This window comes from Carettochelys insculpta, chromosome 2 (genome assembly GCF_033958435.1).
Source record: "Carettochelys insculpta isolate YL-2023 chromosome 2, ASM3395843v1, whole genome shotgun sequence".
NCBI classification, from domain to species: Eukaryota; Metazoa; Chordata; order Testudines; family Carettochelyidae; genus Carettochelys; species Carettochelys insculpta.
Genome location: NC_134138.1, coordinates 54,847,494 through 54,865,335, shown reverse-complemented (window position 1 = coordinate 54,865,335; position 17,842 = coordinate 54,847,494). Strand labels below are relative to the sequence as shown.

General features: G+C 40.8%; 1 protein-coding gene across 3 annotated transcripts in view; it reads left to right on the top strand.

The window, feature by feature from the left end:
- The window catches only part of RALYL (RALY RNA binding protein like), a 309,810-nt gene that overhangs the window by 143,574 nt on the left and 148,394 nt on the right, over positions 1-17,842 (top strand). The window contains exons 1-2 of one of the 3 annotated variants that reach the window (XM_074987012.1): positions 8,238-8,359; positions 17,028-17,129. In XM_074987012.1, the coding sequence (XP_074843113.1) occupies positions 17,087-17,129 (43 nt within the window). In that variant the 5' untranslated portion in view covers positions 8,238-8,359; positions 17,028-17,086. Of the gene's footprint in view, positions 1-8,237; positions 8,360-17,027; positions 17,130-17,842 lie in introns of those variants that run through there. The other 2 variants (XM_074987013.1, XM_074987014.1) reach the window with 2 other exon arrangements.

Below are 17,842 nucleotides of genomic sequence, written 5' to 3'. Positions count from 1 at the left end.
TCAAACCTCTGGATTACCAGTAGTAACAGATAACCATATCAGAGCCCGGCGGGGTTTACCAGAAAATGAAGGTCAGGATTCCATTTTTCTCAGCTTGAGCAGAGGAAGGGTTCTCTCTTAAAATGAATCTATGTCCTCCACTGGAACTACATTACAGGCCACCTCAGAAAGGCAGAGACTGAGGCTCGGTTCAGAAGAAATCTTCTGATTTGTCACAGAGCAGCCCCCCCACTGATGAGAACAGGGACGACCTGAGGCATGAGATAACTGATAAGCGGCAGTGGAAAATGTTTGTGGTGAGGACTGATTGAAAACCACCTCACTCCAGTGCCTTGTGTCAGGCAAGTGCTCCCCTTGCTCTGAAGGCAAAGCAGGGGCTGTAGTCACAATCACAGTGAGAGGCGGTAGTAAGCAAAGAAAGGACAATCACCACTGGCAGCAGCAGAAGCTGTAGCTCTCTGTGTGCTGTTTGTTCATTTGGAACACTGATATTGCGACACAAATGAATCAAAGCACAGAGAGGGAGGCAGCCCCATCTTCCGTCCTCTGGCTTACCACTACACAGGTCAAATTCAAATTAATGTGTAATTCATACTAGCAGGATCAGGAGCAAGATAAAGGCTTGAGTTAAATGTGCTGCTGCGAGTGGATCTGTGCATGTACCATCCTATCTCTTGAGGCTACTGCAGCTGTTTTCTGCAGAGAGGTGGCATTGCTGCTCGTCTTCCTATCTAAACTCTAGCATACCCACCCTGCAGCCATCTTATTTAACTAAAGAGAGTGATTCATTTGTCAGGAATGCTGGTGTTTCAGTTACTGGTGTTCTCATTTGTGTGGGAAAGATAATTCACCTCATAATCAACACAGACTAGAGAACAAATATCAAACCAGTCAGAAATGAGAGATATGAGTTCCCAGTGGGTTAGCGCTAGAAGAGAAGGGTGAACAGAATTGCAACTGCAGCTGGCATGATGCCATCAAAGAGGAAACGCTCCCCCCTTTGGATTTGTAGTCACAGACAACAGAATCAGTGTCATTCCTGTAGTGCATGACCCCCATCTTCATCCCTGGAGTCTTTTAAAATCAGCAAATTGGTTCTTTTTACAACTGCTATGTATTTTCCAAGTACAAACTTTTGAGTAAATTACGTTTTCCTCATTTTTCATGCTTCACTCTCAGAATTTTCACGGTAAACCAAAGACCTATTTAGTTTATTTTAATTAGACATGGGGAATATCTGCCTGGTTTTGTGAAAGGAAATGTGGGTTGCTTTGAGTCTGTTTTCTTTTCCTATCTTAACTGAATTTCCAGGCAGCTTCAGGCAAAAGGTTTTGGCTATGTCTATAAAATAAACCAATTATGTTTTTGGTTTTAAAAGTTCTGTGGGTGCAGCATTTTTCCTGGTTTGAATCTGGCACTTATCCCTGAATCACTAAAGTTCAGTATGGAAAGCATATGTCAAACCAAAGCTCAGTGGTTTGAGTATTAGCCTACTAAACCTGGGGTTGTGAGCTCAGTCCTTGAGAGGTCAGGAGCAAACAGACATATTAAAAATAAAAAACTGTCAGGGGTGCTGCTTGGTCCTGTTAAGAGTGCAACTGGACTCAATGACCTCCTGAAGGTCCTTCTAGCTCTATGAGATGTGTATCTCCATTTATTATTAAGATTGATCTCTGTCTCATTTCCAATTAGACTCTGTAAAGGGGAGTGTTTTAAATTCTGACAAGTATCTCTTGTCACATCAGGGCTCAGCAATTTTCCTGCTAGCATTGAGGGGAGGAATGAGGTCTTGGGATACATCAGTCCCTACTCCAAAGGCTAGTTATTCACCTTGGGGGGGGGCATTATTTTGTTTTTGTTTTTTCCAGGTTAGTCCCTAGGGTTGGCCTGAGGGGATTTTTTAAACAAAAACAAAAAAAATTACTTTTCCTAATTCCAAGGCTCAATAGTGACAGATGGCAAAACAAGAAGCAATGATCTGAAGTTACAAAGAGGTGTCGATTGGATATTAGGAAAAACTGTTTCACCAGGAGGGTGGTAAAGCACTGGAATGAGTTTCCTAGAGAGGTGGTGGAATTTCCAGTTGGAGAGGTTCTTAAGTTCCAGTTTGACATAGTCATGGCTGGGATGACTTAACTGGGGTTGATCCTGCTTTAGTCAGAGGGCTGGAATAAATGATCTCCTGAGGTCGCTTCCAGCCCTAGAATTTTATGATTCTATGATCTTATGCTGGCTACAGTTCTCCAGCCTCTCTCCCTAGCTGACTCTGAGCCCAGCTATGGTGGGAATCAAAGCCCTTTTCCAATAAGAAACAAACACAATATTTCCCTTGTAAAGAAAAACAGCCAGCTCTTTACCAAAGAGAAACCCTTTCCCTGGCTGTACACAACCCTTCTGCAGCTTGCTTTTTATCTGCCCGCATCTCACTCTCTCATTGGAAGAGGTTTTCAAAAGTCATAGACTGCCATTAATTAGACTTAGGTGTCCATAACTGCAATACATAATGGACTGGAGGTTTCTTTCAGTTCTTCGGAAAAATGGTTTTAACTATTTTAAAACTAATCTTCCTTCACCCCTGCCTCCAGAACTGTCTGGTGTGACTTTCTCAAAAACTCTTCCACCTCCACTCCCACTCAGTTGTACTGGGTTGGGCTACTTGGGCTGAGAAATAGTGTGCCCTGTATTAGACCATTATTGTTGCCATGCCTGAATTCAAATCTATGCTGCACCTTGGAGTGGAAGGGCAAGAACCATCTTATTACGTTTAGTTTTTCTCTTTATTTGGTGCATCCATTTCTGGCAAGCATGGCCCATAATGGGGGTATAATCTTCCTCCAAGCAAATGGTAGGGTTCCATAGATCACTTTCCTGAGGGATGTTCCTTCTTCAATATAGTGCATTTGTGTTCTTTGAGAAGATTTTTTTCTGCTGAGATATAAGATGAGGTCATCTTTGCACACCACTTGACAGCATGCTTTCAGCCCTACTTAAGTGATATCCATTTGATGTATGAACTCCTCCTCCAAGTCTGGGGATAATACACTGGGTGACTGTAGAAGGAGGTCCTTAGACCCAGAAAAGTTTCATCAGCTAAGGGACCTTCTTAACCACATCTCAGCCTCTGCCCTTTGTCAGATCTGCTGGAGGACAGGCTCCAGTGGTAATGTGGTTATATGGGGAAGAACTCATGGGCGGCGGGAAGAAGAGGCAAGGAAAGCTAATGCCTTTCCAAACTGCCAGGCTGGTCCCACCCACACTGCATCCTCAACTCTTCCCCCCTACATTCAACACAGCTCCCCCAGCTGTCCTGGAGCTGTCTGGGTGCAGAATGGGAGGACTGGGGGTGAAGTGTGGGCAAGGCCAGCCCTCCCCATCCTCTGGGGTGAAGAGGCGGGGTAGAGGGTCTGGGGAGGCACCTGTGCTTGGAGCAGCAGGGATGGAGAAGGCAGGGTATCTTTATATTGCCTCCAGATTGTACAGATGGAGTTTTATTGTCCCTCTCCATACAATGTGATGTATTTAGATTCTGCTAGCCCTGTTGTCTATTTGGCTGTGAGATTTTTCAGGAATGTCTGAGCAGTAATCGACGGACCCATGTATGCAGGTTACTCATGTACATTTGGGTTGAGACAACTGGTTACTTCCAGACTTGAAAACCACTTCCATGACCATACTTTCAGAGTCTACTAAGACAATTGTTTCTGTCCCATGCATTCTCACTGGCTGTGTATGTACATATATGTAGAATCATAGTGACACCTATGAGGTTGTTTGCACCACATAGACTCTCACTGTTATTGAGATTGAACTGTAAGGGGTCCTCAATGTTAGGATAGTGAACCTACCTTCCTATGACCTGTTTCCCACAAGCATAACATCCATACACAGCACTTGAGGAAAAGCTCAGTGAAGATCCAAAACTCATCCCATTCACCAGCAGAAATTGGTCCAATAAAAGATATCACCTCATCTACATTTTTTCTGTCAAAGACAAACTTACCAAGAATTTAGAGGGTTAGAGAAGAGAGAGGTCTAAGAGTAGGAAGAATAAACACAATGTTTTTGGACGTCTAAAGAGAAATGAGTTAGAAATAAGTCATTTGTGGCTGATCTACAATTTACAGACCGTTTTACCTTCTGAAGCAAATGTTATAATATTCCATCACAGACCCCACCAAGCGTTTAAGACAAGATAAGAACCCAAGACAGTTGACTTGCTTAATCCACCACAATTGAAAGAAATTATTTATAGAAGTCTACTATCCCTAGCTTAAAATAATGGCCAAATGAACTACTTCACTGTGTAATATAAAGTACCGTATATTGTTGCCAGTCTGAAAGGAGCAGTATGTACTATGCACAGTAGTTATTTAGAAGCAGGCCATATTAATCAATCATTTTAGAATTGGGAATCAAACAAATTTGATCAAAGAGAGAATTGAATATGAACTCCTTGCTCTATTGAATTAGTGGAAGTTAGCTTTTTTACACTGATTGTCTGGACCTTAGTACCTTTTTACTCTGTGTAAGCAATAAATCTCCTGTGGCATTATTATAATTTGTGCTAGTTTCCTTAGCTGAACTTTTCACTTTGACTCATTAGTAACGGTGCTTGAAAGTTTTCCACCTTGCTGCTAACCACAACAGACATGACTGCACTTCAGTTGTACCATATACATTTGTGGAGCCCTTTGAGATACCCACAGATGAAAGCTGCTGCATAACATCAGAGCTTATTATTCATTGCTTTCATCTTCTTTCTTTGAGCCAAATTTTATCCTTGGTCAAAATGGTGCAAATTCAGAATGGGAAAGAGGGTGATAGAATGTAGATCTCTCTTTAAATCTCCTTACTTTGTTAATGACTCCCAAGTTATCCGATGGGAGAAAGTATACACATTATCTGCTTTCTGCTATTTTGCTTTGCAATTAATGACAAAAATCTACACCGGAATCCTCCTGGAGTAAGGTGTGTGTTAGTCCAACACTGAAAGCTAAAATATAAAGTACTCTTTTGGTCAAGCCCCAATAAAAAAAATAGAATAAACAGGAAACAGAAAAGCCAGGTGGGTTGGGTCAAAATTGACAAGCCGAAGTTATAAGTAACAGCCTTAGCAATTCTCTCTTGCAAATTTTTTTAGGCATTTGGTTTTGGGAAGCCAAATTTGGGGGCCCTTTTGAAAGACCCCTGTCTAGATGGGCAGCATGCGTTTCCAAAGCGGCACTTTCAAAACGCATGCAGCCACATTATGCTAACGAGGTGCTGCGTATTCATGGCAGTGCCTCATTAGCATTTGCCAAAGTGGCTCATTAGTATACCCCTTCCAAAAGGGCTAGTGTACCCACGGCCGAGGTGAAATCAGTGGACATTTTGACAGTGAATTGAGCAGAGCTAGGACTTCACTCACCATGTCTTCAGTGGGTAGAGTTCTCTCACATGGAGACTAAGTGCAATATTAAAGAAAAGAATAGGAAAAGAAAAATGTTAGGGAACTACTGTAGGAAACTCTAAAATGTTTTTATTGGAGATGTAAACAAAGTTCTGAGTGTGATGGAAAGTATTATTATAGGCCTTAATATAATCTCACACAGTGGGGTTTAAATTGTAAGTATTTTTGTTTCAATCAGCGTAAAGTGGAATAAAATTTTATGGGTCTACATTTGAAAGTAATGGATGCTACCTATGGTCACCACTATTGAAAGCCATGTAATGTATTTACAAAAATAATGATAAATTTTAGGCACTTGTGTTTGAAAATTCTAACCATAGTATTTTGTTTTCAGATTTCTTTGACTAATTCAGAGATCTAGTGTTGAGTCATTTGGCTAAAGTCATTTTTTTTAAACCACACTGGCTAAGGCTGTAGGTGTATGCTTGGAAATTTCCAAAATGTCTTAGGCCCTCTGTGTCTGGCAACAGCATGTCATTCTTGCTTCTTGATGTTTGTGATATTGGGATCATTCGCTCAGACCATCAGGCTTCATCCTGGAATTTTTACTCATATGAGTAATCCCACTGTAGTCAAAGATTATGCTGAAGAAAGGATTGCCTATGTGTGTACTTCAAAGCAGAACACGTCTATTTCCAAAACATATAATCATTCCCTTCGTGCTACTTCTTAGGGTGTATGATGGGGCCTCCTGTCCCACACCTCTTCTGAGGACTTTCATAGCCTCAGGCCCCAATGGCTTTGTCTTTATCCCCTCAGTCCGGCCCATCAGACTTGTCAAACCCCAGAAGCCTAGTTAGTGTTTTCAGGCCCCAGCAGCCTAGTCAGATCTCAGAGGCCTACCGAGGCCTTGGTGGTGGCCTAGTCAGTGTTTCCCCTTCCATGGGGTCATAGGAGTTGGGGTAGGGGAGCTTGGGCCCTCCTACCATTGGGATCCAGCCCAGGGCCCTGTTGGTGGTCAGAATGCCTCCCCAATGACAGCTCAATGGGGATTCCCACCGTAACATGCTGGGCTAGTAGGACACCTCCCAGCTCTCTGCCTGGGCTAATACCTACTCTGTTTCTGATGAGGTGCTCTGGCTGCTCCTCCTCAGACTGCTGGTGCTACCTTTGCTGCTGCAGTCATTGCTGCTACTGCTGCTGGGGCTCCCCAGGTGGTGGCGGTGGCAGTGGCAGCTGCTCCTGCTGCTCTTTGAGCACCTGTTGCTCCTCAGGTAGCTGCTGCTCCCAAGTTCTATCAGGAGCTCCTTCTCCCCTGGTGGCCAGCCCCAACTGAGTGGCCTCCCTGGCCTTTATACTTGGGCTGAAGTTGGAGCATGTCCAGTGGGGCCTTGGGGGAGGGGCCTTCTCCACTAAGCAAGCCTGGTCCTGTCCCTCCTGGCCAGTGTGGGGTTGATATACCCCCATCACAGGCAGCAATGATCATGTCTCATCTCTCTGGAAAAGTATGATTTGTTAGCCGCTACAGGACTGCTTGTTACTTGTGTAGTTTGGCTTGTTTGGCCTAACCAAATGAAGGCTGAAGTGAGATAGATTTGTTCTCAATAATTACATCCCAGGGATGAATAACCGGAAAGAAGGGAGTTATTTAAGTTACGCATCACTGCTGACACAAGAACAAAGAGCTATAAACTGGCCATCAGCAAATGAAATTAGATATAGGTTTCTAACCATCAGAGGGAAGTGCAGCTCTGGAACTTCCACTGAAAGGAAGCAGTTTGGAGCCAAAAAAAAAAATTAACTGGCATAGAGACTGAGCCTGATACACAATGTATGGAGTATGATGAAACTGCCTACAGTGGCATAGCACTGATCTATGACTACTAGCAGCAAATATTTCCAGTGGCCAGAGATGAGAAAGAGTTACTACAGAGAATTCTTATCCAGCTCTGACTGGTGGCTCTTGTCGACATGCTCAGGTCCAACTGTTCATCAAGCGTTTCCCTCCAGGTCAGATTGGCCGATACCTTGGGGAGTTTTCATCATCCTCTGCAGCATGGGTCACTTGCTGGATTAAAGTAACATAAATGGTGGGTTATCTGCACACTGAAGGTTTTAAATCAGAATTTGAGGGCTTCGGTAACTCAGACAGCAGTTACAGGTGTATTACAGGAGTGGGGAGAGTGAAGTCCTGTGCTCTGCCATGTGCCAGTGAGCAGAGTAGATGATCACAACCATTCCTTCTGGCTGTAAAATTTATGATTCTATAAGAAAATAATTCAGAAATAAGTACCCAATGCATAATGAGAGCTTTAGAGTCTGATCATATCTATTTGGTTAGCTGAGTAGCTTCTTCAAAACTTAGTTGTGTTCATGAAGGGACCCGTTTTGTTGTCCTTATTCCTTAAGCAAAAATGTTGTTGATTTAGCCTAAATGTAGTTTTGCTGTGTCAGCTGTTGAAGTTTGGGTGCATAATATTTCTAGGGTCTTTCTATACATATTTTGCAGCCTCAGTGAAAACTTAGCTTTTAATTATTAGTGCAGGTACTTGTGCAAGACATTTTCCATGTACCTCAGCTATTTCATAGATTTTTGTTGTCAAACTATTAAATCATAAATTACTGCATTCTTAACGCTGCATTGGTTAGTACTATCTTACCCTGTGTGGGTTGTATTTGAGATTCTCCAACGGTAGGGAAAATAAAGGAACAAATTAATTTCCTCTGTAGGGTTCACATTAGAGAAAACAGTTAGAGCCAGTGGCATCTCCCCTGGATTTTACACAAATGGTATTACCCTGGCTTTCACTGAGACATTGCTGGTTACCTTCTGTCAGTAACCAACTGTCTCACTGCAAAGCAGAAGCACAATCTCTTTTCTTTTGTGTCTGTGTTCAAGGCAGTTACTACTTAGAGAGTGGGTTTTCCTCACAATGACTATGTACAAGAGCAAACGCAGAAATCAAAGATGTAAGTAAAACCTGAACTCTTCTTTAATCTCTGGTGGTTGAGGAAAAAGAAAAAAATCTCTAGTTTTATGCAAAACTATGTATTACTTTTATTTAACAACAGTGCAGAACACCAGAATAGCAAGAGTGGTATTTGCTACTGTTTGTGCTACAGTATGTGTTTGTTAACTGCATGAAGGATCTTAGAAATTAAAAATTAGCTCACTTGTTACTATGGAAACCTTCAGTAAGTGACTGGTTTATAAAATCAACAAAGAAATAGATATTAAATGTAAGTTCTGTCTGTCAGCATCCTTTATTCGGTGTGTAAGGATTGGATAGTTATATCCTTCACCTTGACAGCGTTAGCATATTTTCACCTTGTGAAAATGCTTTTTATATATTGACTTGGCAAGCTTCGGGAGGTTAGAGGTGCTAAAACTTCCAAAGTGGTCATTTTCCATAATTATAATTTTTGTGGGAAGAAGCTAGTGGAGCTTAAACAACACATACTGTGCGGGGCAATCATAAATATAATATATTTAAAAGGAAAAACATCCCGAATTCTCATCAGTATGCTAAAGGCCAGATTTTCCAGCTAACTGCCTGTTTGGTTTCTTAAAATATGGCATTAGCTCAGAAATCCTAACAATAGTAGACACTTTTGCATACCATTCTGGGGGAGCTGAGCCAAGCCAAAATGTGATGTCATGGGCCAGGCTATAAAGTATGTGCTACTGGAAATACAAGTAAAGTCAGACACCCCCCCCAAAAAAAAAGGTGGGGATGTAGTTTGAGGTTTGGGAGGGAGATATTCTGTTCAGAAAATCTCTATGGAAGGAGTGTGGGAAAAACAGCATTGAAAAATTAGGCAAATAAAGATGCTATTCAAAGAGGAGTGTTGTAACTGTTGAGTATTTAAGCCTGTTTCCAGTTTTACACTGACCTCAGTGGAACCACTTTTGGCTCTCAGCACTCTGTACGGACCTTGTAGATTTGCTTGGATCCCATAGCCAAAGTGAGATCATGTAAAAAAGTTCCAGTGAGACACCTGTCTGTGGATTCTAAAACCTCTGACCTAGAGATCCATCTTTCCCTTTTCACATTCACATGAAAATAGCCAACTTAAACTTTGTCAGGGTAACTCACAAGCAACAAAGTAGATAACCTGTCAGTGTATTACTGAGTTTGGTGTATTGCAACCATGACAAAGTTTCCAATGTATTTTCTTTCTGTTTAGTGTGACAGTTAAACACAAATATGTTTATCACAGGATCAGAAGGGCTTTCCTGAAAATGCAAAGCCTCCAAATACATCAGATAAATTTTGTGCTTTTACAAACCTATATGAATGTCAACATGGACTAACAAAATTAATCTTTTCATTCATTCACTTATCCCCTCTCCATAGCTTGAGTAGGTAAATATTTTAAAACAGGAGTTTTAAAAGGAGAAATTTACATTAAAGGAAGAAAGATGTAGTGGATGCAGGGAACAGACTGTCTTTGACAAATCTCTTTTCCTTGACATTGTTTCATTTTTGCTGTGGAAGAGTAACAGAGGTTTCAGTTCAATTATTGTGTAAAGATTAGTGCAAATTTCAACAGTAACATCTGAGAAGTCCTTCTTGTAGCCAGGCTTTGTCTTGTGTTCCCTTGGGCTCCTATTTCATTTCAATACATAACTGGACTGTGAACACATGAATGTGTCTGTGTGAGAGGGCAGGTTGTCAGATTTTTCTATGGGCACAATAAAAAATAGATGGGGAGGTAGTTTGGGCAGGGGAAGGAAGATCTTCCAAGCTATCAGGGTGACATTGAATGAGACCCAAGTAAGAATGTTTTTGTAAAGTGGAGTCACATTTTGTTTTGATGAAGGAAAGTCTGATTTGTCAATAGGAGGAAATTGTGAATTGCAAGTGAGAGGAATCAGAAATATAATTACAACTGTACTCTTGCAATGATTTTACAGGAAAACTAAAATAGTAGTTGGCTAGTAATTTTAATAAATGTTAATAAACTGCTGTTAATACTGTTTCCATTATGCCAAACATCTGCAATAATACAATAGGCACTTTTTTCATACCTTATTTCGTTATAATCTGCAAAATAGCCTTATAAAATATCAGGAGATTTTGTGTGAGAGTAATTCGGGAGATTTTCTGATATTTTTCCTAATCTTACATTTCAAAAGCTATTTGAAAGATACAATGCACGTAAATTACTGTTATTTTAAAATACTACAGAGGCATATCAGTATTAACTAGGTTACACAGGAGAAATCAAGGATTACATTTCCTATCAGTTTTTTCTTGGAGAACACTTTCAAGTAAGCAAAACATAAATGTTATTCTTGCAGACAATTTTGGTAGCACTAAAAAGACAGAAATAAAACACATTAGGGAGCTTATGTGAGTAGAAGTTAAAAAAAAAAACCTGTTGATGTTTTCTTATGAAAATGATTTGAACATCTGAAACAAAGAGCAAGTGAGTTTTGGGGCTTTCTTATTCAGTAAACTCCAGGTTCTCTGTCTGCTAAGTGGTGCACATAATTTTCAGAATTTCTTTGTCAAAAGATTCTGAAAGCGCACAAGAGTGCAATCATACAAAAACTGTTTGCTACTAACAATTTGAAAGTAATCTTATTCAAAAAGGGAAACAGAAAAATGTAGCCATTTGAACGTGTTGCTGTTTTACCTTTCTGGCACATCTGTATATCTCTTTATAAGCTTACTTATATTTCATTTTGGTTGCAGCATTTGTTTCTAATTCTAAGCAATACAACAGTATGATGTTCTATATTAGGGTCACTTTTGTTGTTGAATTTAGTACATCAAACTCTTAGAAACAACCCTGTTGAGATTCAAATGAAAATCAGAGTGCGTTATCTTTATTCTTTATTTTATTCTGCATAAAAATGGGACACTGTATGTAATTGTAAGATTGAAGGTCTGAGACACAATGTAAGAAATGAAACAATTTATGATGTTGTGAATTGTAAATTTTGCTCATTTCATAACTAGATTACAGCTAATGGGAATTAATTAGACAAAATGTAAACTGCTACGATAATTTCACTGAATATTGAAATTATTTGGTAATATTTTGTGCATGTTTGTGGTTGAATGATATACAAGTATCCATGTCTTGCTTCGATTATCTGTACCAGATTAAGGATAGTGAATAATTATTAGGTTAGATCCACACTCTCTCACTTGTGTTGCCTCAATGACTGAGTATATTGATGTACCTGGCCCATTAGATTACGTACACACAGAGGAAATCTGTACTACTGTGCAAGGGCAGAATTTTGGGGAAATTAACGTGTCCAGAATTTCCTTTCCCACATAGAAATGGGCTACAGGGGTTCTAAGAACCACCAAAGGCCACTGAACTCAGCTTGCGCATAGAAGACATGGCTTGTGGGAGGGAGCAAGAGCTAGAGGATTCCTGGCAGCTGCAGTTCCCAGCATACCCCGAGGGAAAGAGGGCAGCACACAAGGTACACTGCAAGCCTGGGAAGTTTGCAGTTTGAGGTCAGGGACCTGAAAGTTGCCTTCTTTAGCTTTATTTTCTTTGTCCTTGAAATGTTCTCAGGTCCATCGCTAAAGGGGGTGTCAACACATGAGTCAATAGCAGGCAAAGTCAAAGTTGCTTTTAAACATTAAAAAGTAGGTCCATTTACTTGGCTCATAACAGCAACCTTGGCAATTCCAGGGGATTAATGACCAAAGCTCATCAATGTCAATGAGAATCTTCCCATTGGGGCTTGGAGCCCCCAATCATGAATATTAATTACTGCTTGTATCACATCTAACTCTAATTATAATAATAGTGGAGAACAACAAGAAGTCCTGTGGCACCTTATAGACTAACAGATATTTTGGAGCATAAGCTTTGCCCAGGAAAGCTTATGCTCCAAAATATCCATTAGCCTATAAGGACTTTTTGTTGTTCTTGAAGATACAGAGTAACCCGGCTACCCCTCTGATACTTACAGTAATAGTGGTGTTCCATTATTATAATAATTAGATGTGATATGAACAGAAATTAATATTAATGATTAATGTTAATACTATTGGCTATGATTACAATATCAAGTTTTGTCCACACACAAAATGCATTTTGCCAAGTGTTTGTCAGCAAAACTCAGCACTTTTGCTGGTAGTGTTCTGCCTTGCAGCCAGGAGGCATAACGCTGCTGTCAACAGATCCTGGGAGGGACCTTCTTTTGACAGATAGGGCATCCAGAACAATGGGCATCCTGGTCTGCTGTGCTTCTGGGTGCCTGTTTTGTCAAGAGAGCAGCTGGGCAGGCTGGCTGCTCTGTGGACAGAGCACAGCACTCTTCCAATTGGCTTTTGTGTGTGGCCGCCCTCTGTCAACAGAAGTTTTGTCGGGAAATCTCTTCCAACAGTGACTTCTGTAGACCGATCACTGTAGGGTCACCGTAGTCATTATGTCGGGATTTTGTGGTTCCATCCACCCTTGTACATGTCACCTATCTTAGTGGCTAATGCTTTGTACAAGATTCAGACAATTTCCTGGACTCTGTTCTTTGACAGTTGCAGAGTGAGAGGTTTTCCTTTTCTAAATATTATTTTATACTGCATGGACTATTATCCATAATGATACAATTAGAATGATTGAGCTGAGCCTACTTTTGAACTGCTGACACAAGCAGATTGCTGAGAGGCTGACATACAATCCCCATGATACCAGTTGACTTTATTGGGAGAAAAAAACATGTCTTCATTTTAACTAAAGGCATTTTCAGTTGCATGATCCTGTAGGAGAAAAACAGAGCAAATGACAGGCACACAAAAGATGCTTTATCTTATGTGTCCTCACCTTGCAGTGTCATATCAAATTAGGACTGATTTTCGGAAGGTTTAGATTCATTCAGTGTGTGATTACTTTTGTTTGGAATTGAACCTTATTGCGAGGGGGGCGGGGCAGTGGGAAGGTTCCAAAGGCTTTTATGTAAATTAGGTGGTCATGGGATAGGAGGAAAGGTCCTTTCATGGATTGGGAATTGGTTAAAAGACAGAAAACAAAGGGTTGGAATAAATGGTAAATTTTCACAATGGAGGGGGGTAACTAGTGGTGTTCCCCAGGGCTCAGTCCTGGGACCGATCCTGTTCAACTTGTTCATCAATGATCTAGAAAATGAGGTAAGCAGTGAGGTGGCAAAGTTTGCAGATGACACCAAGTCCTTCAGGACAGTCAAAAGCAAAAGGGATTGTGAAGAACTACAAAAAGATCTCAGCAAACTGAGTGATTGGGCAGCAAAATGGCAAATGAAATTTAATGTGGGTAAGTGTAAGGTAATGCATGTTGGAAAAAATAACCCAAATTACACGTACTACATGATGGGGTCAAATTTAGCTACGACAGATCAGGAAAGGGATCTTGGAGTTATAGTGGATAGTTCTCTGAAGACATCCACGCAGTGTGCAGCGGCAGTTAGTAAGGCAAATAGGATGTTAGGAATTATTAAAAAAGGGATCGATAATAAGACAAAAGATATCATACTTCCCCTATATAAAACTATGGTACGCCCACATCTCGAGTACTGCGTGCAGATGTGGTCTCCTCACCTCAAAAAAGATATATTGGCATTAGAAAAGGTTCAGAAAAGGGCGACTAAGATGATTAGGGGCTTGGAAAGGGTCCCATATGGGGAGAGGCTAGAGAGACTGGGACTTTTCAGTTTGGAAAAAAGGCGATTGAGGGGCGATATGATAGAGGTATATAAAATCATGAATGGTGTGGAGAAAGTGAATATAGAAACATTATTTACCTTTTCCCATAATACAAGAACTAGGGGACACCAAATGAAATTGATGGGTAGTAGGTTCAAAACTAATAAAAGGAAATTTTTCTTCATACAGCGCACAGTCAACCTGTGGAACTCCTTGCCCGAGGAGGCTGTGAAGGCCAGGACTCTATTAGGGTTTAAAAAAGAGCTTGATAAATTTTTGCAGGTTAGGTCCATAAATGGCTATTAGCCAGGGATAAAGTATGGTGCCCTAGCCTTCATAACAAGGGCAGGAGATGGATGGCAGGAGATAAATCATTTGATCATTGTCTTCTGTTCTCCTTCTCTGGGGCACCTGGCATTGGCCACCGTCGGCAGATGGGATGCTGGGCTTGATGGACCTTTGGTCTGACCCAGTATGGCCATTCTTATGTTCTTATGACACCTGTCAAATTCATTTTGTCTAACTTGCCTTTGGGCCTGAAGTTCCACTGTCCAGTTGTGGAATTCCATCCATGCAGAATTCTATGTGGAGTTCTACTGCACAATTTTGAGTAACACAAATTATCTTTGTATATTTCCTCATCAACTCCTGCATCATCACTTGATCATTACCTCTTCCGTTCACTCTCTTTGGGGCACCTGGCATTGGCCACTGTTGGAAGTGGCCAATGGGCTGGATGGACCTTTGGTCTGATTAATGTCAGAACATAAGATTGGCCATAATTAATCTTAATGATATGGTCTAATAAACTCATAAATACGACCTGTATCAAGCCATAACTAAAGAGAGGACTGTGCACATTTCTTGCTTACTAAGTACTTCATTAAAAAGAATCAGGGAAAGTTCAAAAATACATTACAAATCTCTTAGATTCTTATCTAAAATTTGATAAACAATTAAGCAGGTATTTACTAATTTTAAAGCATCAGTCAGGATCCAAATGCTACATAAAATGAGGCCAGTGGCTTTGTACAGCAAAGGTGTAATTCTGTCTTGCTCTTTGAGAGCAGAATCCAGAAATGATCTCTCCGTCATTTCCAGGCAAAACTACCTCTGTGGGACGAAAAAGCTGTCTCCGACCCTAAAAGAGCCTCTAGAATGCCATGCAGAAATAATTACAAAACAAATTGTCAAAATTTTGCTCATAGCTTACGTCATCAAAATAAATGTTTCCTATTTCAGCTTTTATTTTTGCAATCTTGCATGGTTTTGGTCATCTTATTCACCTAAACTTCTGTTTCCCTCTCTTTCATCTCACTCCCTGTAGTTACTAATATATTAAGCACTCTCATAGATTGATTGTGTTAGTTGTAGCTAAAGGCCATGGAATTTTCTGCCCTTGATTAACACTAAAAAGATGTCCAATTTTTCTCCAAGCTTCAAGTGATCTCTGCAAATTATTCCTTGTGGTTTTGTTCATTTTCTAGTGTGCCTTGGGCTGCTTATCACAGGAAGCACTTTATAAATACATATTGGGTGCGTCTATACTAGCTGGCTACTTCGAAGTAGCTGGCACAACGTCGAAATAGCATGCGTCACATCTACATGCGCCGTGCGCTATTTTGATGTTGAAATCTACATTAGGCAGCAAGACACTGAAATCACTATTCCTATCTGAAGATGGGCATAGCGCCCTACTTCAACATTCAATGTCAATGTAGGGCATGTGTAGACGATCCGCGTCCTGCTACATTGAAATAGTGGGGTCCTCCATGGTGGCCATTAGCCAAGGGGTTGACAGATGGTCTGCCCAGCCCCTGCAGGGCTCTGTGGCCACCGTGTGCAGCAGCCCTTAGCCCAGGGCTTCTGGCTGCTGCTGTTGCTGTTGCTGTTGCTGCAGCTGGGGGTCCATGCTGTGTGCATGGGATCTGCAACTGGTTGTCGGCTCTGCGGACCTCGTGCTGTGCAGGCCGAGTGTGTCTGGGAGGGGCCCTTTAAGGGAGCAGCTTGCTGTTGCCCCAGAAGGGCTAGTCCAGCCTGTGACCCCATCCGCAGGATTTACTGGCCCCTTATTTTGACGGGGAGCGCTTGCGTGTGTGGACGCTCCGCATTTCCTTCTGGGGCGGCTCCTTTCGACGTTCCCCATTGCTGCTTCGACGTTGAATGTCGACGGCACCAGCTCTGGAGGATGTGTAGACAATATGCGTCGAAGTAGCCTATTTCGATGTTCTTACTTCTAAATAGGCTACTTCGACGTAGTGTGTTAGTGTAGATGTAGCCATTGTGTTGTAAGGGTTTTTTGACCCCTTGTGAGTTAGAAACTGTCTTAGAAAACACCCAAATATAATTCTTTAAATAAAGTACACATTGTTCTTCCAAGTCTTGGATACTGGTCTTATTAAGTTCCAAAGGCAGGTGTAGCACTGCCTTTGGAATTGCTTCTAGTTCAATCAAGCAGCTAAGCCTGTGTGTGCATTGATGCTTGGATATCATTTTGTGCTTGGATTATATTTTCTCAGTAGTCATTTCCATTCCTGAAGATTTTGCATACTTATTTTTTAAAAAACTGTGTTTTGTTGTGTTAAGATATTGCAGAGCAACATGTTATTTCAGAAGAAAACTAGGGTTTCTGTGACAGTCTTCTTACACGTAGCAATCTTATTTGATTCTGTAAAAGTAGCTTTTATTCATTTTATGCACTTTTCATGATCAGGGATAAAAGTGTAAAAAACCTTCAATCCATTATCATAAACAGCCTGAAAGGGCAGGGGCAGGAGAGGAGAATATTTCTTCATTTGGCCTCCATAATTTGACTAAGATTATAAGAAAATACCATCCTATTAGCACTGAGTGCTAGTAAAATGTGATCTCTGCCAGTGAGCAAAGGGAAATATTGTGTCTAAAACATCAGTAGTGTTGCCCTGATTAGCCTTCCTAGAGGGGGTCAGTTTATGGATCTGCCTTTCATTTTTCTTCCCTTGTACTAGGTCTTTATAACGTGGACACCAGTTTATCCACAATAAAGACAAGACAGGCCTGGACCTAGATGAAGTGGTGCCTGGATCAAGGAGCATCAATGTCTTCCCTTTGTAAAATGTTTAAATACCTTATTTTGATTGCATTTGTCACCCATATAACACAATAGATGTGCATGCTAGGATCTGTAAATCTTTATTCATGTCATACATAAGTAAATTTTTAAAAATCCTCTAAGCTTTTAGAAAGTTTTTTAATTTTAAGAGTAACTGAAGTGTACTAATATCAAGCAATAGGACTGTGCACCAACATTGGGTGAGCTATTAAATAATGTTACAGGAGATGAGAGCCTTAGGAAGTTAACCCTAGTCCTTTTGTTCAAAAGGTCACTTGTCTTATCTTTGCTTTGATAAACTAAAACACAGCCTCAGAAAGACCCAAAGACTGGCCAATGGCATTTTCAAGCAATAAATTAACAAGCAATGTCAGTCTCTTGTTGAATACCATTGATCAGATATGCTTTAATGAGCCTAAGAATCAAAAAGCTGCACTCAACAATTGTGATTTTAACCAGCAGCATGAAAACAATCCTCAAAGCTATTAGGAAAAGTGTCCTTCAGCTCTACATCATGAATGAATTGGAGAAGTTGGAATGAAGAGTGCTTCATGTGTTGTAAAACACGATGAACTTTGTCCAGTTCAACAGAGATCTTTGTTATTAACTCCCAAGTGTTCCCCATGTGTTAGCACCTTGTGAAGGTCCATGCCATTGTTCAAGAGTGTTTTCCTGTCTGTTAGCAACTTATTAAAGTAATGGAAAAAATCA